Here is a 23654-nt window from a genome sequence, read left to right on the forward strand (position 1 = left end):
AGGTGTCTCTGTTCAACTACGTGTTCCTGGTGAGTTGGGCGTTCGCCCTGCCCTTCAGTCAGTTCAGGCCCCTGGCCTCCAGCGTCTGTACCGTCTGGACCTGTGTCATCATCGTCTGCAAGATGCTCTACCAACTCACCTCTATAAACCCCTCTACATACTCCAACAACTGCTCCATGGTGGGTTTGTGGAAAGGGGGAGTGGTTGTGTGTGGGTTTGTGGAAAGGGGGAGTGGGTGTGTGTGGGTTTGTGGAAAGGGGAGTGGGTGTGTGTGGGTTTGTGGAAAGGGGGAGTGGGTGTGTGTGGGTTTGTGGAAAGGGGGAGTGGGTGTGTGTGGGTTTGTGGAAAGGGGGAGTGGGTGTGTGTGGGTTTGTGGAAAGGGGGAGTGGGTGTGTGTGGGTTTGTGGAAAGGGGGAGTGGGTGTGTGTGGGTTTGTGGAAAGGGGAGTGGGTGTGTGTGGGTTTGTGGAAAGGGGGAGTGGGTGTGTGTGGGTTTGTGGAAAGTGGGTGTGTGTGGGTTTGTGGAAAGTGGGTGTGTGTGGGTTTGTGGAAAGGGGGAGTGGGTGTGTGTGGGTTTGTGGAAAGGGGGAGTGGGGTGTGTGTGGGTTTGTGGAAAGGGGGAGTGGGTGTGTGTGGGTTTGTGGAAAGGGGGAGTGGGTGTGTGTGGGTTTGTGGAAAGGGGGAGTGGGTGTGTGTGGGTTTGTGGAAAGGGGGAGTGGGTGTGTGTGGGTTTGTGGAAAGGGGAGTGGGTGTGTGTGGGTTTGTGGAAAGGGGGAGTGGGTGTGTGTGGGTTTGTGGAAAGGGGGAGGGTGTGTGTGGGTTTGTGTGTGTGTGTGGGTTTGTGGAAAGTGGGTGTGTGTGGGTTTGTGGAAAGTGGGTGTGTGTGGGTTTGTGGAAAGGGGGAGTGGGTGTGTGTGGGTTTGTGGAAAGGGGGAGTGGGGTGTGTGGGTTTGTGGAAAGGGGGAGTGGGTGTGTATGCGTGCACGCTGTACAGTATGTTTAACTTCTGATCTTTCCTCAATATTTATTTTCTCTCTCTCCTTTCTCTCTCTCCTTTCGCTCTCTCTCTCTCTCCTTTCTCTCTCTCTCTCTCTCCTTTCTCTCTCTCTCTCATTTCTCTCTCTCTCCTTTCCCTCTCTCTCTCTCTCTCCTTCCCCCTCTCTCTCTCTCTCTCTCTCTCTCCTTTCCATCTCTCCTTTCCATCTCTCTCTCTCTCTCTCTCTCTCCTTTCTCTCTCTCTCTCCTTTCTCTCTCTCTCTCTCCTTTCTCTCTCTCTCTCCTCTTGCTCTCTCCTCTTTGAGTGTCTCCTCTAGGGGATAAATTACCTAAAACAGTCATTATACTCTGGTGTGTTGTGCTAGGCTGTACTAGTTCAGGGTGTTAATGACACTCCTTTCCTCTCGTCTGTAGCCTCTGAACTACACGGACACCCAGAGGAGTGAGATGGCCCACTCCCTGCTCTACAGCGCCCCTGTGGACCCAGCCAACTGGGTGGGCCTCCGCAAGTTCTCCCCCCTACTAGAGAACCTGAGGGTGAGTGGAGGAGAGACGCTGCACTGGGAACCTGACTACACACACACACACACACACACATACAGTACACATAGAGGATAGCCTGTCTTTCTCACATATACCTTCAACTACTGTAATTATGTTACATTATACACTAATATCATCTCCCGGGCCATCCCTTCCAGTGTTCGAATGACATTTAACTCTTGGGGGTATCCTTGTAAACAGTGGGTTAGACCTATACTGGAAAATATGTTTATGTCATTAACACTTACACTGTCATTTGAACCCTGTCCCCTTTATCTGTCCTATCTCCATCTCCAAACAGAACAACCTGTTGATACTGGCCCTGCTGGCGTTCGAGGTGACCATCTACCGTCACCAGGACCTGTACCGCATGAGTAACAACCTCACCATCCCCGTCACCAAAACCATCTTCCATGATATCACCCGGCAACACCTCGACGACGGCATCCTCAACTGTGCCAAGTACTTCATCAACTACTTCTTCTACAAGTTCGGCCTGGAGGTATGATGTCATAGCAAAGTGTCCATGTTTTTTCCTTGTGCGATAGTTGGAATATTTACAAGACTATCTTTGTTTTGAAATATCTGTTAAGAGTGTTAAAGTAATTGTTGAGTTGTCTTATTATGAATACCGGTATACCGTTATGGATCCACATCCATACCGGTAACGATATTTGGATACAGTGCTAAATTAAATTACATTATATTAGTTCTACAAATTCAACTACTTCACTGTCAGCAGTTTTTGTCCTAGTTTGGTTGAGTATGAAACCATCAGAAGAGAGACCATTAAAATCACCTAGAATTCATTTGTGATCATTCTAGGGTAAAGCTCTAATCATTAAACATATTTACAACTTTTATTACTCAGATACTGCCATACTGTCAAAACTTAGAAAAATATTACGATATGATATTTTGACCATATCGCCCAGCCCTAAGTTTCCTACATGACTGAGACATAACTTCTACTTCCGAACTCCATCTTCGTGCTTCCTACCCCGTAACCCTCTGTAGACCCAATATAAAAGTCCCTTGAGACTAAAGCTTCCTAAACATGAACTATTGTCATTGTTATTGTAAGACATGCTTCCTGTTAGCGGTGAACGTGATTGGCCAGAGGATGGACTTCTACGCCATGCTCCATGCCTTCGGTCTGATCGCGGTCATCTACCGCCGGCGGCGAAAGGCCATTGCTGAGATCTGGCCCAAGTACAGCTGCTTCCTGGCCTGCATGCTCACCTTCCAGTACTTTGTCTGCATCGGCTTCCCACCGGCCGCCTGCAAAGGTGGGTGGAGCAACAGAAAGATATCAAACACATCATTTTGTATTGCATTGTATTATATTGTATGTGGGGCCATTTACCTCTATGGCCGGACCTGCTGCGTCCATTTTGATCATTTAATGTCTCTCCTCGATAGTTAGAATACATGTGTCAAAGTTAGCACATAATCTTGCACAGGTCATAACAGACTGTATAATAATAGTGTTTAAATGGATCCATTCCCTCTCCTGGTTTTCCCAGACTACCCATGGAGGTTCCCCTCATCCTCCACAGACTCCAACGTCATCAAGTGGCTCTATTTCCCTGACTTCCACACCAAGCCCAACCCCCTGTTCCTGCTCTGTGAGAACAGCCTTTATTTACTGAGTGTTTGCCGTTGGGATTGTAGCTACTGGGACTGGGGCTGGGACTGGGACTGGGGCTGGGACTGGGGCTGGGACTGGGGCTGGGGCTGGGGCTGGGGCTGGGGCTGGGACTGGGACTGGGGCTGGGACTGGGACTGGGACTGGGACTGGGGCTGGGGCTGGGGCTGGGGCTGGGGCTGGGACTGGGACTGGGGCTGGGACTGGGGCTGGGACTGGGACTGGGGCTGGGACTGGGGCTGGGACTGGGACTGGGGCTGGGACTGGGGCTGGGACTGGGACTGGGGCTGGGACTGGGACTGGGGCTGGGACTGGGACTGGGACTGGGGCTGGGACTGGGGCTGGGACTGGGACTGGGGCTGGGACTGGGGCTGGGACTGGGGCTGGGACTGGGACTGGGGCTGGGACTGGGACTGGGGCTGGGGCTGGGACTGGGACTGGGGCTGGGACTGGGACTGGGGCTGGGGCTGGGGCTGGGACTGGGGCTGGGACTGGGACTGGGGCTGGGGCTGGGACTGGGACTGGGACTGGGGCTGGGACTGGGACTGGGGCTGGGACTGGGGCTGGGACTGGGGCTGGGACTGGGGCTGGGACTGGGACTGGGGCTGGGACTGGGGCTGGGGCTGGGACTGGGGCTGGGACTGGGACTGGGGCTGGGACTGGGACTGGGACTGGGGCTGGGACTGGGACTGGGGCTGGGACTGGGACTGGGACTGGGACTGGGACTGGGATTGACTTGAAATAAGTGTGTTTTTCTTCATCCTCCTGTTTTCTGTTCCTCCTGTTCCTCCTCCTCCTCCTATCCTCTCCCACAGATGACTTCATGCTGCTGCTGTGTGCCTCACTGCAGAGGCAGGTGTTTGAGGAGGAGAACGAGGCTGCCGTGCGCCTCTTGGCCGGGGACAACGTGGAGATCTGCAGGGACCTGGACGCCGCCTCCTTCAGTCAGCACAACCCCGTCCCTGACTTCATCCACTGCAGGTAGTCTATGTGAAACACAGTACCAGCCAGGCCCAGGTCTGGTGCACAGGCTGTGCCTGATCAGGTATCGAACCCGTGGCTCGAGAAAGAGTTAGCCTTATGTACTACAGTCCATGTGTTTTTCCTCAGAGTGCCAGCACGAGTCATTTGGTCTTAGGCAAGTTATTCCATTCACTGTCAAGTTATTCCATCTCTCTAAGTCCCTGTCCAAAGTGTCTATTATAAAGTCCTTTAGACACTTTCCTTGGGTTCCCATTGTTTTGACATGTGAAGTGAGTTAAGTGAGCACATTGCCAAACACCTGTGTTTTCCTTCCGCTCTCACCTCTCTTTCCTGGTATCAGATAACTCAGGGATGTTAAAACAAGCCTTTAACCGTGTCCTGTGAGTGATTCGAACAAGGGGGAAACGTTCTTTAAAACAGCTGGCCCTTTGGAACAGTCAGCATGAGGTCGTATCAGAAATGAGGTCGTATCCCCCCCCCAGTCAAAGTCTCTGACATCACTGCTCCTCCAGTTCACATACATATGCTTGTAAAAACAACAGGAACTGGTGACAAGTAGTGATGACAATGTGTCAACTGAGTTGTAATATTGAAATGTATGAAAATATTGTGTTGTAGGATAAAATACACAACGTATCTCTGCTCATTTCTGTATGGATATATAAAAGCTTGTATTTGTAGATCTATTGTTCCAGAATATATTTTTGTTGAACGTTAGCTTTGCTGCTGTATATGCCAACTGCATGCTTTCCCCATAGTCTGGTTCAAAACCCAATTTCAAATTTGATGATTTGAATGACAGATTCCAAACAAATGACTTTTGCTTTGAATGTTGTCATTCCCTCACTTCAATAAGTTTTTATTCATGAATTTCCCTCTTTCAGATCCTACCTGGACATGCTGAAGGTGATCATGTTCAGCTACCTCTTCTGGTTCGTGCTCACCATCATCTTCATCACGGGCACCACGCGCATCTCCATCTTCTGTATGGGCTACCTGGTGGCCTGTTTCTACTTTCTGCTCTTCGGGGGCGACCTGCTGCTCAAGCCAATCAAAAGTATCCTGCACTACTGGGACTTCCTGATTGCCTACAACGTGTTTGTGATCACCATGAAGAACATACTCTCGGTAAGTGTTGGCAACACTAGATACAGTGTTATTGAATACTGGGATTACTGGGAATTTGGAAACTCAGTTTGGGCAGCCATCTTGGCATCAAACGTTGTAAGACAACGAGATTGCAGAGAGTTAAATAAAGTTTGTTCAGAGCCATCGATGTGTCTGCTTGGGGGGGATATATACGGCTGTGATTATAATCGAAGACAAAACTAAGGAGATGATTGTGGACTTCAGGAAACAGCAGAGGGAACACCCCCCTATCCACATTGATGGAACAGTAGTGGAGAGGGTAGCAAGTTTTAAGTTCCTCGGCATACACATCACAGACAAACTGAATTGGTCCACTCACACAGACAGCATCGTGAAGAAGGCGCAGCAGCGCCTCTTCAACCTCAGGAGGCTGAAGAAATTCGGCTTGTCACCAAAAGCACTCACAAACTTCTACAGATGCACAATCGAGAGCATCCTGGCGGGCTGTATCACCGCCTGGTACGGCAACTGCTCCGCCCTCAACCGTAAGGCTCTCCAGAGGGTAGTGAGGTCTGCACAACGCATCACCGGGGGCAAACTACCTGCCCTCCAGGACACCTACACCACCCGATGTTACAGGAAGGCCATAAAGATCATCAAGGACATCAACCACCCGAGCCACTGCCTGTTCACCCCGCTATCATCCAGAAGGCGAGGTCAGTACAGGTGCATCAAAGCTGGGACCGAGAGACTGAAAAACAGCTTCTATCTCAAGGCCATCAGACTGCTAAACAGCCACCACTAACTAACATTGAGTGGCTGCTGCCAACACACTGACAATGACACTGACTCAACTCCAGCCACTTTAATAATGGGAATTGATGGGAAATGATGTAAATATATCACTAGCCACTTTAAACAATGCTACCTTATATAATGTTACTTACCCTACATTATTCATCTCATATGCATACGTATATACTGTACTCTATATCATCGACTGCATCCTTATGTAATACATGTATCACTAGCCACTTTAACTATGCCACTTTGTTTACATACTCATCTCATATGTATATACTGTACTCAATATCATCTACTGTATCTTGCCTATGCTGCTCTGTACCATCACTCATTCATATATCCTTATGTACATATTCTTTATCCCCTTACACTGTGTATAAGACAGTAGTTTTGGAATTGTTAGCTAGATTACTTGTTGGTTATTACTGCATTGTCGGAACTAGAAGCACAAGCATTACGCCACACTCGCATTAACATCTGCTAACCATGTGTATGTGACAAATAAAAGTTGATTTGAGATTGTAGTTAGAATGCAACATTTACAAAAGTTGTTCTTGTGGGTTTTTGGAGCCAAACGGGAAGATAGTTTGCCGAAGTCAGGCTCTGGGCGCAGTATGGTGACACATACCTGTCTAACAATTGAAAAAAAGTCAAAAGAGCAATGCTACTCCAAATGAAAACAAAACAGTCCTGCTGTCCTGAAACATGGGCCAGGATTCAATCCGATCTCACTTGATCAACAATGAGGCTTTTAAAGGCAATGTTCCCGCATTTGCGGAGATTGCGTTAACGGTAAACACTGCAGATGAATTGGAGACATATAGGATTAGTTCGGCCGGCTGGCCAGATAGGACAAGTTCAGCTGATCAGACCTCTGCAACAGCATTACAGTAATCTAGATGTTGTGGTGTGTTTGGCTGCCGCTGTGTCCTGTTTTAGCTGACTGGTTTGTCCTCTCGGTCCTCAGATACTAGCCTGTGGGTACATAAAAGTCCTGGTCACCGATCACTGTTGGCTCATTCAGCTCTTCAGCCTGGCCTGCACTATAAAGGGCTATTCTAAACGTAAGTGACCCTATTACCAATGTAAAGCAGCGTGCCTTTGGAAACTCACTTTCTTCGTGTTGATATGTGACAAAAATGTAACTCACTTGAAAGGATTTATTAAACATTATTCGGGTACATTTTCAGAAATGCTTGATGATGACTCCATTAGAAGGGGGTGGGGACTGTACTGTATAATTTGAGTTGAGAAGTTTTATTGGACTTTCTTCTAAATATAAAGAATCAAATTTTTTTATGAATAAATATTTGATTATTAATATTTTTTGAAATCCTTGCAGCTGAGCAGCACAGCCACAAGCAGTGTGAGTTGCCTAGCGACGAGGCAGGCATCATCTGGGATAGCATCTGTTTTGCCTTCCTGTTGCTACAGCGACGTGTTTTCATGAGCTACTACTTCCTGCACGTGGTCGCCGACATCCGCTCCTCACAGATCCTGGCCTCCAGGTAAATTGTACTGTTGTTTGGTTTAACCGCGTCTACTATCCAGCTCTCTCTCAATGGAGCCTGGGGATAAGGTTTACTTTAATTCACTTTACTTTCACAAGGACCATCAAATTTTCTTTTTTATAGAAAATCAAAGTTGACTGTTTATTCAGTCAATGTATTTGTCAATTTATATGAAAAGTCTTGTGTTTGTTGTGTTAGAGGGGCTGAGCTGTTCCAGGCGACCATAGTGAAAGCTGTCAAAGCCCGGATCGAAGTGGAGAAAAAGTCTATGGACCTACTGAAGAGACAGTGAGCGCATTTTCTACACAGATATAATAGACACACATTACACATATGACGTACACACAGAAATATAATATGCACTAAAGCCATAGACTGTTCTCTCTGCCTCTGTATGGCAAGCGGTACTGGAGCAACAAGTCACCAACAGGCTCCTGAAAAGCTGCTATCCCCAAGCCACAAGACTGCTAAACAGCTAACAAAATGTCTACACAGACTACCTCGATTGACCCTTCAATTAAATTTTTGTGCTGACTCATAGGTCTCCACACACACACACACACACATACAGTATCTACCACTCCAGTATCCCTACACATTGTAAATATGGTATTAGCACTGACCCTGGAACTGACCCTGTATATAGCTTACTTACTTTCTCATGTTCTTCTTATTTCTATTTCTTGTGTGTTTTTATGGTACTTTATTTTATTTTATAGTACTATAATGTATATTGATAATGATTACTGCATTGGGAAAGAGCTTGCAAGGAAGGCATTTGACTGTACTTGTGCACGTAACAATAACAACGTCAAACTATTGAAACTATACAGTGAAGTCCAAAAGTATTGGGACAGTAACAAATGTTTAGTTATTTTGACTCTGTACTCCAGCACTTTGGATTTGATATCGGGTGAACCATTTTGAAATTACAGACCTTTTGGGGCGGCAGGGTAGCCTAGTGGTTAGAGTGTTGGACTAGTAACCGGAAGGTTGCAAGTTCAAATCCTCAAGCTGACAAGATACAAATCTGTTGTTCTGCCCCTGAACAGGCAGTTAACCCACTGTACCTAGGCCATCATTGAAAATAAGAATTTGTTCTTAACTGACTTGCCTAGTTAAATAAAGGTTAAAAAAAATGTTAGGGAACCAAAATGATTTGGACAAATTCACTTAATGGGTATTAAAGTAGTCCAAAGTTTAGTATTTTGTTCCCATATTCTTAGCACGCAATGACTACATCAAGCTTGTGAATGGATACATTTATTGTTTGTTTTGGTAGTGTTTCAGATTATTTTGTGCCCAGTAGAAATTAATGGTAAATAATGTATTGTGTCATTTTGGAGTCACTTTTATTGTAAATTAGAATAGAATATGTTTCTAAACACTTCTACATTAATGTGGATGCTGCTATACATCCCCACACATCCTGACACCAAGCCAAACACTAACCCCTATTACATCCCCACACATCCTGACACCAAGCCAAACACTAACCCCTATTACATCCCCACACATCCTGACACCAAGCCAAACACTAACCCCTATTACATCCCCACATGTCCTGACACCAAGCCAAACACTAACCCCTATTACATCTCACACATCCTGACACCAAGCCAAACACTAACCCCTATTACAAACATCCTGACACCAAGCCAAACACTAACCCCTATTACATCCCCACACATCCTGACACCAAGCCAAACACTAACCCCTATTACATCCCCACACATCCTGACACCAAGCCAAACACTAACCCCTATTACATCCCCACACATCCTGACACCAAGCCAAACACTAACCCCTATTACATCCCCCCTCGGGCCTTATTGCTTAAATATACAGTGGTCAGAGACTATTGGTCATTTGTGAACGTTTCTATCTCTGTGTCCAATCAGAATGGACCGCATCAAGAGTCGGCAGCAGAAGTTCAAGAGAGGCAAGGAGAGGATGTTGAGCTTGGTGCAGGAAAGCGGAGACGCCAAGGATGAGGAGGAGGATGATGAAGGTGGGACAGCAAGTGGGCTTTGAGTAACGAGTGCACTGACAGCCATGTTTGGATGATCTTCTATGTAGGCCTATACAGTTTTGCATTGATTGAATGATAAGTCTGTTTGAAGACACTCATCACAGTCCCACAACAATTACATATACAGACACATTCCATTCACATCATCAAGTACTTTGAAAGCAAGAAAAAAAAGTTGTTTTTCAGATAAAGAAAATACTGACAAAGAGAAGAGCAGGGGGAAGACAAAGAAGCAGTGGTGGAGGCCGTGGGTGGACCATGCATCCAGTGAGTGAACTTTGACCTTTCTATTTCAATATTCCAATATTCCAATTCAATAAGATACTGTGACTGTAGTTACATGTAAATAAATGAGGCACACTCTTAGAAAAAGGTTTCCAAAAGGGTTCTCCGGCTGTCCCCATAGGATAAAACTTTTTGGTTCCACGTAGAACCCTTTGTGGAAATGGTCTTACATGGAACCCAAAAGGGTTCTACCTGGAACCAAAAATGGTTCTTCCAAGGGTTCTCTTATGGAAAAAGCCTAAGAATGATTTTAGGTTGTAGAAAGCTCCTTTTTTTCTAAGAGTGCATGAATTCGTTATTGACACACAAGATTAATACCATATCTGATTTCTGTTTGTCTTTACATTCATATATGTGTGTACAATGTAATACAAGGGTGGACTAGTGTAAGTAGGTAACCTTTAACCTTGTCTTTCACTCCCTTCTCAGTGGTGAGAAGTGGTAACTATTACCTGTTTGAGACTGACAGTGAAGAAGAGGAGGAAGAGGAGGATAAAAAGGAGGAAGAGCCACCCAAGAAGTCTGCATTTCAGGTACTCAAACATAGGAAATTACCCCTTTACCATTGTCCTGCATTGAGAATATAGTATTTTGTCCATCGAAACCAGTTGGACTGTTTTTGATTTGATCTGTATCGGTTATGTAAAAGGGACTGCTTCCTTCTATTTCTGTTTGGACCGATTTCTAATGTGTAATTGTTCTTACAACAGACAAGTAACAAGTCGATCTTTTGCTAATTCCCTGATTTTGTTTGTTCTTTCAGCACTTAACAGCTTTCTTTCTTTTTAAGTACTAACTGCTAACATCCTTTGTCGTGATTTCTGTTTATTTGACCTTTATTTGCGACAAATGTTATGTTCTCTAACTCTCACCCCTGCTTTGTCCTCCCTTTGTAGAGAGCAATCCGAAAGTTTGCCTCTGCCTCGTTGGCTTTACCAAAGTGTATCATTAAGCTGCCCAAAACTGCTCTGCAGTATATAATGAGGGCAGCCAAGGTACTCTCACTACTAGGTCTCCATCTTGTATTTCCCTTGTGTATGCTGTGTGTATACTCTTTCCCCCTTGAGCACTCCAGTCCAAGCCACTTTCTCACGACGTTACACGCATTTTCCACTCTCACTCCAAAACATCACCACGATGTCAATAAAGTTCTGTTCAAAGACCACAGCCCGCGCCATTTCACAAGATGCTGCTGAGTCATGACAAAATGGCCGCCGCTGATGATGCATGGAAATGCAGTGAACTGTTGCTTTGGGAGTGAGATATGCATGTGTGGTGGTGGCTTTTCTTCCAGGGTAATTCTCGGTAGGGATTGGTCTGTGTCTCAAGCAGGTTTGGGGTCAATTTCAGGAAGTAAACTGAAATGTACTGAACTAAAATGGAACTGACCCCAACCCTGGTCTCAAACTAGTAATTGTTGGTGGTGTTCATCTTGAGGGGTGCTTTATTCCATTGTAAATCCATTTTTTGTCCTGTTGACATAAACACATGCCCTTACATTCCATTTCATTGGATCAAAACACCCCCTAAAACTGTATTGTGTACTTTGTCAATGGCTTTTGCTTTTACCTGTGAGTTACTGGTTGGTTGACTAGATTATTTTCTCTTTGGCTGCCTAATCCTGACATTTCCTACACTCATCTCAACTATTTTGTTTTGTGTGTGTGAACTTAATTTGAGTCCCATTGCTTTTGATTAAACACTTGCTCACCAATGGCAAGTTTGTCAACATGAACCAGACGCGCTATGATCAAATCTCTTAACGGTTGTTCAGTATGTAGCAGGGTGGGTGTCACAATTAAGCAGCCAAACATCCTTTCAACAGAATCTCTGGACACATTGTGTTTGATCACCAGTCCATAAGTGCGGCTGTTAACGTTTTCTCCCCACAGTTTGTGTACCATGCCTGGATCACCGACTCCAAGACGGCTATGAAGGAGCGCAGCAAGGAGAAACGCCGCTTCTGGAAGAAATACACTGAAGGGAGCAGCAGCAAGCCAAGGAAAGAGGACCAGAGGGAAGGTATGGAGGAGGACCCAAGTTCTCATTCAAAGCAGATGACTTAGGCTTTCAGTCTCCTCCGTTTCCAACCTTAGCCTGGTTTAACCAGACTGAACATTGTGCAAATGTCAAACATTGGTGAGTGCAGCATTCAGTTTGGTTTAACCAGGCAAATCCAACCCAGTGTAGGAGATTTAATATGCTAGCAGTGTCACGTCTACTCCTGATCCCTCTCTCCAGTGCTCAACGTCGCCAGTTTACTCATTATTACTCACACCTGCCACCATCGTTACGCGCACCTGCGTAGCAGTTCCTCTGGGAATCAAGCCCCTGCCTCCCAATGTTTCCCATCGTCTCGCGCCATCTGTCTGTCCATCACTTGTTGTGTTACAGTAAACTCTGTAACACAAGGTGCTATCTAGAATCTTAAAGGGTTCTTTGGCTGTCCCCATAGTAGAACGATTTGAAGAACCCTTTTTGGTTCCAGGTAGAACTCTTTTGGGTTCCATGTAGATGTTCTGCTGTACTTGGAACCCAAAAGCTTTCTATCTGCGACCAAAAAGGGTTCTCATATGGGGGCAGCCGAAAAACTATTCTGGAACCTTTTTTTCTTAAAGTGTACGTTTCACCCCCTGAGGATTTCTCTCAGCCTCCGTGACGGGATGTTATAGGCTCTAGACTACTCATGAATGGGCATTTTGTGCCCCTCTTTTGCGTTGTTCAAGAGCACCTACTTAACGATTTACTGAAGCCTTAACGGGAGCCATGCTGTGTCCAGTCCACAGTTCCGCCAAATCTTCCCCCTTCTACCCTCCCTCCCTCCTTCCCACAGCCCAACTCCAACTCCAACTCCAGTCAAGGCCAAGGCATTCCTGGGTCTGAAATATAGGATGCCATGTTGAATTAGATATGGTCAATTCATCCCATGTGACGGCTGGACTGAATGTGAATGTGGCTGGAATACAGTACGGTCTCTCAGTTTAGCCAAATCGTTTTACATGAGGTCTGGGAGGGGACAACAATGTATTGGATAGTCTATTTAGATAGAGAACAACTTGTTCTGCAACAAAAAAGTACCCTTTCAATGGGTTGTCAATGGAGCGTCCTTTGTTTCGAAAGGTACTTTTGGGTTGCAGCTTTGTGACTTTACAGCAAGGGATATGTTTATTTTAAAAATGTTATGAATTTGTTGAAACATTCTATTTTCAATCTCTTTTCTATCCAGCTGTTCATGTTACTGTTGAAGTGGAGGATCAAAAGGAGATGGAGGAGAAGAAAGATGGACCAGGTAGGTGCCATTCAAACCAGGGTTGGGATAAATTGTATTTAATTTCAGTCACTTTCAGGATGTGGAATTGAAAATTCAAAAGGCACTCGCACATCTGAGCTAACTTTTGTGCAGGTGCATGGAAACAGTTGGATAAGATGAGGAAGAAGGAACCCGCACACTGCTCTAGATAGTATCACTGATCTTTAAAAAGCTTTACGTATCGTCCTTACGACCTTCGTCAGAGCTTTTGTGAGTTAAAAAAAAAAATTGCACCCTTATGTAGACCTAGCCCCACCCACACCCGTTCAACACATCTAAAGGGGTTGGAGGTGAAGGGGAAAAAAACAAGTGCTACCAAATATTAAATATAAATATTCAAATAAAGTGTGTACATAAGACACATTAAACACGTCTGTAAAACCACAATCAGGACACCAACGCCAAGCAAGTTTTCATAAATCATTGTGTACAGTGTAAGAAAAACGTCAGACTAATCTGACATAAGGTCATAATTCATGATCAAATTTACAACATAACATACATAGGCATTTCATCATTAAGACCTTTAGGAAATAATGTCTGGAAGGTGAAAATCCCAAAACATTCTCTTTTACTCAGAGTATTATTCATATCACCTCCCCTGTCTGACATCTTAACTTTCTCTATGCCACAAAATCTAAAGGTAGAAATGGATGTGGAATTGGAAATGGAATTTCAGTTTACTTCCTGGGTTAGGTTCCTTGACCCCAACCCTGTTTGAAAAGTTAACCCAACCCATGACACATGGCCCTCTGCATCAATGAAGTTACAGTTGTACTGTAAGTCACAAAGAATAAAGACTGATGTGGACTTGGCTATTAAAAGATGTGTGTTGTCTTCCTCCCCATCCACAGACAACATCCTGAAGCGAGTCTTCAACATCGTCAAATTCTCCTGGGTGTTGTTCCTGGCCATGTTGGACAGTTTCACAGCCTGGATCAATTCGATGTGTCAGGAACACCTGGACATCTCCACCGTGCTGCGCATTGAGCGCTGTATGCTCACTCACGAGGTCAAAAAGGTAAGGTATTTATGTATTTTGTGATGCTTATTGTACTATAAGGCATATTACCTGATACCTCAGGTGTACAGTTGAATGAGAATCCAGCTGAAGATTGTCTGTGAATAAATGTCTCTTCCTAGTAACAAAACCATTTGGTCCCACTTAACATTACATAATGATTTACCATTTCATACTGTTTAGAACCATGGTATTTATAGTACCTATTTCTAGTAATAGCATAGTAATAACATTGGAATTGCCTATTTCCAATGGTATTACATTGTTATTACAGGCTACGCAATATGAAGTTGGTGTAGGGCAAACAATTCTAACAGCCATTCTTGGTTGTAATGTTCCAGGGGAATAAGCCTTCGCGGGAGAGCATCCACGTGTACTACCGCAAGCAGATGTGCAAGGCTGCGTCCATTGAGTCTGGCCTGGAGAGAACCGAGGAGGATACGTGCCAGGACTGCATCCCCCACAAGGCCGAGCGGCAGAGCTGTGCCTATCTGGAGAGCCATGACCCTATGGTGTCTCATGACAGCCTGTCCAGGTAAGGGAATTGAGGAAAATACACTTTTTATTACAGATATATTACTACTTAATTATGTAATTATTGTTACTTTTTATTGCATTTTTTACTTTTGTTTATTTAAATAAATATATAGTAAATATAGTAAATATTTTCTTAACTCTATTTCTTGAACTGCATTGTTAGTTAAGGGCTTGTAAGTCAGCATTTCACTGTAATGTTGTATTTGGCGCATGTGACAAATAACATTTGATTTGATTATTCATACTCATTGATTTGATGATTCGTACTCATAAGAAATGATGAGATTGATATCACGCTGCTTGTTGGTACACACATTGTCTGTTTTAGTCATAGTTTGTTATTTATTTGAGACTGAAGAGTGCCAGGCTCCCGGTATGTGATGGAGTGTTTATGAAGGGTTTAAAACCAGCCTGGCAGCTTGAAACTGCACAGCTCTGTTCTGGGTGCACTAGTGCCCACGGGGAATTCTGTTCTCTGTCTAGACTCTGGCCTAACGCACACACTCACGCACACTCACTCACTCACACTCACTCACTCACACTCACTCACAGGCACCCTGACATACACACAGGCAAGCAGACAGACACAGACATGAAGGCGTACACAGATAGAAACACATATACCCAGAGGTGCACACACACTGTATGAGTTTATGCATGGTCCATAGTCTGTTTAGACCATTCCACAAACTCCATCTGTCTGTGTGTGTTTCTCCAGTGCGTACACAGAGAACACCCTGCTCTGCTCCTGTCGTTCCACACTGGACCACATTGATATGGGCCCTGACAGCATCCAGATGCCCAGGACCAGCGAGCGTGCCCATCCTAAACTCTGCAAGATGGAAGGCCTAGACCTAGAGTCCACATCCTCAACCGACAGCAGAGACAGCCAGGCCAGGTAAGAAACTACAAACACACAACTTCTACTTCTCTTCTCTCCTCTCATCCCTCACTCTCTACACTTCTCTCCCTTCATCCTTCACTCTACACTTCTGCCCCATCAACCGTCAGTCTTCTCTTCCCTCACCCCACATCTCTTCTTGTCTCTTTCCTGATCCCTCACTCGCTTCTCTTTCCCCCCTTCACTGACTGTAGACAATGAGGCATCTTTGTCACTGTCTTTTGTTGGCCTATTTACCATTTGTGTCACTAACTGTGATGTATTACCTTGATCCAAAAAGCTAGTGGTACTAGTGTGTCTCATATGGGTAAACCACTGTAAACCTCATCTCTCTTTGAAGAGCATTTCTCAGGACCACTCTCTTCCTCCCTCTGAATCCAAGGCTTAGATTGTTGGCAAGTCATGTTCTTGTCATCAAATCCACTTCCTGGCTACAGGACTATAGTGCTAAAGCTGCCCTTTTCTCTTAGCGCTGTTCAAACATGTCATCTGTGACTGTAGTGTAAACTGTAAAGAGCTTTATTGTCTGTTAGTCAGTGCAGGTGTCAGATTATATTGAGAATAAGGAGAGAGAAAAGGGGGAGTAGACATGAGGTGGGTGATTGTGTAGTGCTGTGGGCGGTTACCATGGTGACTCCCTGATTCAGTACTGACGGACAGTCTTTGTATCCAGTGTTTAAGTCTGTCACAACCTCTCTCTCTCTCTCTCTCTCTCTCTCTCCTCTCACCGCTGAACAAACACTATTTCTGTGTCATTTCATTATCTTGAGCAAATGGTTATACAATGAATAGTTCCTGTTGTGGATGCTGATTGGCTGATACCTTGTTCCACATTTATTTAATGATAAATCATGGCAAATACATGTATTACTGTTATATCTGAATTATCACTACACATCCATACAAATATCTCCACTGTACTTCCTCTCTATGGCCATCCAGGCAATTCATAAATCTCTTACACAGGTTAAACACTGCCTACTTGTGGACAGATGAGTTCCAGAACATAACCGCTCCATTATCTTGCCTCTCTCTCCCCACTAGTGAGCACACCCAGTGCACAGCCACCTGCTCCTGCCATGGGACCACCAACCCCATCAAAGAGACAGGAGAGGAGCCAGGCCAGGACCTCCAGGACCCCCACTCCTCCTACACCGAGACCCCATCCACCTCCACCTCCATGGGGCTGTACCTGGACCATGAGGGGAGTCTTCTCTCCAGGTCTAGGGGAATGGACTGGGACAGCCGGGACAGGGTTCTAGAGACCGAACCTGCAAGGTGGGGGAGGGGACCGTGCTATGCCCACCACAGTGAGCTCCAGCTCTACCAGGCAGACCTCTCCGGTAACACCCCCACAGACACAGACATCCCCCCCTCATACAGCAGAGCCACAGGCCTGGACAGGGAGGAGGCCGAGCAGGTCTCATCCAGTAGGACCCATCATGAGAACAGGCTAGTTGTGGTGACGCCTGACGAGAAGTCAGATTTTCTGTCGGGCGTCACGAGCACCACGTTTCCCTCGCTCACCCACGAGCTGACCGCCAGCGATCTCCTACGCAATAGGTATTGTATTTAGTCACAGCTAGTCTTGTGTTGCCAATTGCATTACCAAATATTGTTAATTGCTCGGCTATCAGAAAGCCGGAAATCGAGGTTCAGATTAGTTTGTTTATTTGACAATTCCAAAGGATTTAGGTTTTTAGAGTCCACCTTGATAGACCCTCGCTCCCTTTTTCTCTCTCTCCATCAGGATGTTCTACGACGAGGAGCTGGAAGACTCTGAGCGTTTCTACGGCAACCAGCCGGCGCTGCTCCAGCTGCTCTATGCTCTCTACAACATGCTGGTGGCCCACTCAGAGATGGTGTGTTTCCTGGTCATCATCCTCAACCACATGATCTCAGCGTCCGTGGCCACGCTCGTTCTGCCCATCCTCATCTTCCTCTGGGCCATGCTGTCTGTCCCAAGGCCCAGCAAACGCTTCTGGATGACCGCCATCGTCTACACCGAGGTATTAACACAGAAGCACTTCAGGTTCAGCTTCTTATCAATGTAAATCTGCCCTTACTCCTTGTCCCATGCAGTATTAAAGGGATAGGTCACCCAAATGAATTAGTGTGAACAGTACCTTTAATATTATAAATTGCACATTTTCATAAATATATTTGTTTTATCCAGCTATGAAAATGCAATTATTGTTCAGGCTGGAAATAATGCTCTTTTATGATATAAACTCAATTCTACTACACTGTACTCAATTAATAGTGTTTATAGAGACATGTTATGAGTCATGCATCTATATATTTTTAAGGGTTTCCCCGATCTCACTATACCACCAGGTCACCATCGTGATCAAGTACTTCTTCCAGTTTGGTTTCTTCCCCTTCAACCAAAACATTGAGCTGGACATGTCCAAACCCTTCCACCCTCCCAACATCATCGGTGTGGAGAAGAAGGAAGGATACGTGCACTATGACCTGGTTCAGCTGCTAGCTCTGTTCTTCCACAGATCTATTCTCAAGGTGCCCACTAAGTCTTTAGCTACATGGTTATTTCTTTCAGTTCACTTTTTTCAAAAATAAATACAACTTTTAAGAAGTGGACTACCCCTTTAACTACATTGTTAATTGTTACTTATTACCTGTATTGATACACGGTTATATTTAGCACACTGGTGTAATAACCATTCTATTCCTTGCTCTTAACCTCCAGTGTCATGGGCTGTGGGACAAGGATGACCCCAGGGGAGGAGGGGGAGAAACCCCTAAGCAGCACCACCCTGACAGGGAGAAGAGGTCCAGCTCCAGGCGTGTGGAGAAGCAGGCCTCGGGGGGCAGTAGCTCCCTGCTGGAATCGGTACGTGCCCGCTTCCCCCGCCGCTTCTACTCCCTGTCCACCTCCACCCAGCTGCGCCGCAAGAGCTCCAGCGCCGCTTCCCACCTCTCCCAGCGCACCCTGCGCTCCGGCCACTCCAGAGGAGGTGAGGTCACACTGGCTCCTAAGTGCTGAATAATAACTCTCTGATTGGGCTCGTTTGGGGGAAGTGTCTAGACTTTTAATTATGTCATTTGTGAGGCCCATGTCTTCCAAACCTCACCAAACCTAGTCACTCCACAGACAGCGTGAGCTCAAGGCAGAGCCTACGGAGAGGGAACAGTGTGAGGAGTGTCCAGCAGAGGAGCAAGAAGGAGAAGATCCTGGACAAACTCAGAGAGCAGCTCATCAAAGCCAAGAGCTTCATTGTCAAGAAGTAGGTGGTCTGGATGTCATGTTTGGATATCGACTTGAAGGTGCCATATTACACTTTCATTCGGCTACTAACTGACAATATTCAGTCACTTTTCAGGATATTAAATTGGTAATAAAAACAACATTGTCTGTTCATAAAGTATTTAGTTTACCTTGATAATTGTTTTGTAAATCTTTGTTCATTCTCCGTTAAGAACTCTGGAGATCTACATCCCCATCCGTCAGTTCTTCTACAACCTGATCCACCCAGAGTACAGTGCTGTGACAGATGTGTATGTGCTCATGTTCCTGGCCGACACTGTTGACTTTATCATCATCGTCTTTGGCTTCTGGGCTTTTGGGGTAAGTTTGATATATACCGGGCCGTCTGAAAGTATTCAGACTCCTTGACTTTTTCAACATTTTGTTACGTTACAGCCTTATTCTAAAATGGATTAAATACATAAAAAATCATCAGCAATCTATACACAATGCCACATAATGACGAAGCCAAAACAGATTGTTTTATTTTTTTGAAAATGTGTAATAAATTCAAAACAAATACCTTATTTACGTAAGTATTTAGACCCTTTGCTAGGAGACTCGAAATTGACCTCAAGTGCATCCTGTTTCCATTGATCATCCTGGAGATGTTTCTACAACTTGTTTGCAGTCCACCTGTGGTAAATTCAATTGATTGGACATGATTTGGAAAGGCACCTGTCTATATAAGGTCCCACAGTTGACAGTGCATGTCAGAGCAAAAAAATAAGCTATGAGGTGCAAGGAATTGTCCGCATAGTGTCGAGACAGGATTTTGTCGAGGCACAGCTCTGGGGAATGGTACCAAAACATTTCTGCAGCATTGAAGGTCCCCAAGAACACAGTGGCCTCCATCACTCTTAAATGGAAGAACTTTGGAACTATCAAGACTCTTCCTAGAGCTGGCCACCTGGCCAAACTAAGCAATCGGGGGAGAAGGGACTTGGAGATGGTGACCAAGAACCTGATGGTCACTCTTTTTTTTTACCCTTTTTTTCTCCCCAATTGGTAGTAGTTATAGTCTTGTCTCATCGCTGCAACTCCCGTACGGACTCAGGAGAGGCGAAGGTTGAGAGCCATGCATCCTCCGAAACACGGACGACGCTGGGCCAATTGTGCGTCGCCCCATGGACCTCCCTGGGCTCAAACCCAGAATCTCTGGTGGCTTTAGACCACTGCGCCACCCGGGAGGCCACCTGATGGTCACTCTTACAGAGCTCCAGAGTTCCTCTGTGGAGATGGGAGAACCTTCCAGAAGGACAACCATCTCTGCAGCACTCCACCAATCAGACCTTTATGGTAGAGTGGCCAGAAAGAAGCCACTCCTCAATAAAAGGCACATGACAGCCCACTTGGAGTTTTCCAAAAGGTACCTAAAGACTCTCCTACCATGAGAAACAAGATTCTCTGGTCTGATGAAACCAAGATTGAGCTCTTTGGCCATCTGGAGGAAACCTGGAACCATCCCTACAATGAAGCATGGTGGTGGCAGAATCATGCTGTGGGGATGTTTTTCAGCAACAGGGACTGAGATTAGTCAGGAATCCAGGCAAAGATGAACGGAGCAAAGTACAGAGAGATCCTTGATGAAAACCTGCTCCAGAGCGCTCAGGACCTCAGACAAGGGCCAAGGTTCACCTTCCAACAGGACAACGACCCTAAGCACACGGCCAAGACAACGCAGGAGTGGCTTTTGGCCCAGCCAGAGCCCGGACGTATACCTGATCGAACATCTCTGGAGAGACCTGAAAATAGCTATGCAGCAACGCTCCCCATCCAACCTGACAGAGCTTGAGAGGATCTACAGAGAAGAATGGGAGAAACTCCGCTAAAAAACAGGTGTGTCATACTTGTAGCGTCGTACCCAAGAAGACTCGAGGCTGTAATCGCTGCCAAAGGTGCAACAACAAAGTACCGAGTAAAGGGTCTGAATACTTACATAAATGTAATATTTCAGGTTTTTATTTTTAACAAATTGATAACAACAATTTCTACAAACCTGTTTTTTGCTTTGTTATTATGGGATATTGTGTGTAGATTGATGAGGAAAAACAACAATTTAATCAATTTTTGAATAAGGATGTAACCTAACAAAATTTGGAAAAGGTCAAGGGGTCTGAATGCTTTCTACTATAAACTGTTCTTACTCATTGTGTTTGTGATTGAAACCAAGTGCAATGAATTGAAATTTTCCCTAAATGGCCAAGAACACATTTGAACTTGAAACATTGAAGAAAACAAAAACCTTCCAAATGAATAACATGACTTCCTGTCTCTCATAGAAACACTCTGCCGCAGCTGACATCACTTCCTCCCTGTCGGAGGACCAGGTTCCTGAGGCCTTCCTGGTGATGGTACTGATCCAGTTTGGCACCATGATCATCGACCGAGCCCTCTACCTCCGCAAGACTGTCATGGGAAAAGTCATCTTCCAGGTCATCCTGGTGTTCGGTATCCACTTCTGGATGTTCTTCATTCTGCCTGGAGTCACAGAAAGGTTTGAATGTGGAGAGATAACATTAACATTTAGTAATTTAGTCATATAGTCATAACCAGCTCCCTCTTTCTTTTAAATACTGTATATTGCTTACTAAATGGTTGCTTCATTAGTAAGTAATGCATAATGGTGAATGTTTTCAAGGTACTTCAAAAGATTATCGTTAACATTGTTTCCATTTTAAACACCAGACGGTTCAGTAAGAACACAGTGGCCCAGCTGTGGTACTTTGTCAAGTGCATCTACTTTGGCCTGTCGGCCTATCAGATCCGCTGTGGCTACCCCACCCGTGTCCTGGGCAACTTTCTCACCAAGAGTTACAACTACCTCAACCTATTCCTCTTCCAAGGGTGAGTGCTCTGAAGACTAGTGTAACTACAATCACATGACGACAGCATAATCAAGAATTGAATGAATTTATGAAAACGGTATGAGACAAACTTACTCAGTGATGGCACATGCTCCCAATACCTGCCTGCCATAAGCTGGTTCATAACCTATATTGACTGTTGGTCCTAACCTTACCCTAACATTGTCCTAAATATTCCTGATTTCCAGGTTCCGCCTGGTCCCGTTCCTGACAGAGCTGCGAGCGGTGATGGACTGGGTGTGGACGGACACCACTCTCAGCTTGTCCAGCTGGATCTGTGTAGAGGACATCTACGCTCACATCTTTGTTCTCAAGTGCTGGAGGATGTCAGAGAAGGTGAGAGACCACGGCCCGCTGTGTTAGTTCTCTAGGACCTCCCTATCCATCTCTGAATGAGGCTTAGAGGGGAAGAAGATAGTATGTTGTCAGAGAGGCATTGTGGAAATGAGTTTCAGCAGGTTTGAGTTTTTTTCTTTTATTGTATTATTTTATGATGTGAAGCACTTTGTTACTTGCATTGAAAAGCACTATAAAAATAAAGGCACCAATTATGTAGGTTCGCCAAAAGTTAGCAAATGTTCATAAAAACTGTAACTAAACTTGATCATTTATTTCCCTGAACAATTTGTTCTTTTCAGAGGCTTAATCCTGTATGTGTGTTGTTTACCAGAGGTACCCCCAGCCTCGCGGGCAGAAGAAGAAGAAGGTGGTGAAGTATGGGATGGGAGGTTTGATTGTCATGCTGCTCATCTGCATCGTTTGGTTCCCCCTGCTTTTCATGTCGCTGGTCAAGTCCGTGGCCGGGGTGGTCAACAAACCTCTGGACGTATCGGTCACCATCACCCTGGGAGGCTTTCAGGTATGAAAACTGTGTCAAAGGCAGGGTTTGGGGCAATTCCATTTATTTCTGTTTACCGAATGAATTGACTGAATTTAAATGGAATTGACACCCTGCTTGACAGTATCAGTTCTTTATTGCCATTTGTTAATTTTAGAATTTGACACATTACTATCTGATTTTAGTATCTTAACATTGGTATCTCTTCCTTCAGCCCATCTTCACTATGAGTGCCCAGCAAAATCAGCTGAAGGACATCAGCAAAGCAGATTTTTCAGACTTCATGAATTCGTACAACTACATTCCGGTAAGAAAACCACCCATTTTAAAGCTTGCTTTCTGAATCTTCATTTTAGGCCAGATTTCTCAAGCTTTTCAAATATCTTTTGACGCTATAGGTTTGAATACTATTACATTCTGGTTTGAATATATTACTGTGTATTACTATAATTAAGGCCTTTCTCCTCCCACTCACCAGGGACTTGCAAATGTAAGTATTGTGTGTTTTAATATTTCCATACTTCTATCCATGCAGTCAGCGATGCAGTTCTTGGAGGCATACACGTCAGAGGATGTGACTGTGGCGGAGCTGGAGGGTAGTTCCAATTCCTTGTGGACCATCAGCCCCCCCAGCAGGAAGAACCTTATGGATGTTCTCAGCAAGGAGGAATACTTCCCTGTCACCATGTCCTGGACCATCCAGAGGTAAGAGAACCAGGGCCCTGTTCATTAGGCACCAAAAGGAAAGAAAACAGACTGAAACAGTCCAATAAGATAATAATTTTCATTAGCGTTGCAAAACGGTTTCAACTGTTTTCCGTTGCGTGCCCTGATGAACACTAACCTGGAGGAACCAATACTCGAATGCACACATGTATGGAAACATACTCACTTACTATCGGACTGAGAACCAAACCTCTATTCAATCCGCATCATGGAAGTTCGACTTTACACAGTGATTTAAATTTATAGGCAATGTTTCCGCTTTAGCGGAGGCTGCATTCACGGTAAACGCTGCATA

The 23654-nt window shown here is 45.1% G+C and overlaps 1 protein-coding gene across 1 annotated transcript in view; it reads left to right on the plus strand.

Moving 5' to 3' along the window:
* The window catches only part of LOC112227509 (piezo-type mechanosensitive ion channel component 2), a 149633-nt gene that overhangs the window by 123300 nt on the left and 2679 nt on the right, over window positions 1-23654 (plus strand). Inside the window, exons 18-47 of the mRNA XM_042308822.1 lie at window positions 3-179; window positions 1410-1532; window positions 1840-2040; window positions 2623-2827; window positions 3065-3166; window positions 4002-4167; window positions 5055-5298; window positions 7031-7127; window positions 7406-7571; window positions 7773-7862; window positions 9476-9585; window positions 9793-9873; window positions 10321-10424; window positions 11784-11913; window positions 13118-13180; window positions 14056-14222; window positions 14564-14757; window positions 15478-15657; window positions 16705-17223; window positions 17411-17669; window positions 17998-18180; window positions 18371-18638; window positions 18776-18908; window positions 19102-19249; window positions 21211-21425; window positions 21617-21775; window positions 21984-22131; window positions 22466-22654; window positions 22848-22940; window positions 23169-23338. Of these exons, the coding sequence (XP_042164756.1) occupies window positions 3-179; window positions 1410-1532; window positions 1840-2040; window positions 2623-2827; window positions 3065-3166; window positions 4002-4167; window positions 5055-5298; window positions 7031-7127; window positions 7406-7571; window positions 7773-7862; window positions 9476-9585; window positions 9793-9873; window positions 10321-10424; window positions 11784-11913; window positions 13118-13180; window positions 14056-14222; window positions 14564-14757; window positions 15478-15657; window positions 16705-17223; window positions 17411-17669; window positions 17998-18180; window positions 18371-18638; window positions 18776-18908; window positions 19102-19249; window positions 21211-21425; window positions 21617-21775; window positions 21984-22131; window positions 22466-22654; window positions 22848-22940; window positions 23169-23338 (5084 nt within the window). The remainder of the gene's footprint in view (window positions 1-2; window positions 180-1409; window positions 1533-1839; window positions 2041-2622; window positions 2828-3064; window positions 3167-4001; window positions 4168-5054; window positions 5299-7030; window positions 7128-7405; window positions 7572-7772; window positions 7863-9475; window positions 9586-9792; window positions 9874-10320; window positions 10425-11783; window positions 11914-13117; window positions 13181-14055; window positions 14223-14563; window positions 14758-15477; window positions 15658-16704; window positions 17224-17410; window positions 17670-17997; window positions 18181-18370; window positions 18639-18775; window positions 18909-19101; window positions 19250-21210; window positions 21426-21616; window positions 21776-21983; window positions 22132-22465; window positions 22655-22847; window positions 22941-23168; window positions 23339-23654) is intronic.

The sequence above is a fragment of the Oncorhynchus tshawytscha genome, linkage group LG29 (assembly GCF_018296145.1).
Source record: "Oncorhynchus tshawytscha isolate Ot180627B linkage group LG29, Otsh_v2.0, whole genome shotgun sequence".
Lineage (NCBI taxonomy): Eukaryota > Metazoa > Chordata > Actinopteri > Salmoniformes > Salmonidae > Oncorhynchus > Oncorhynchus tshawytscha.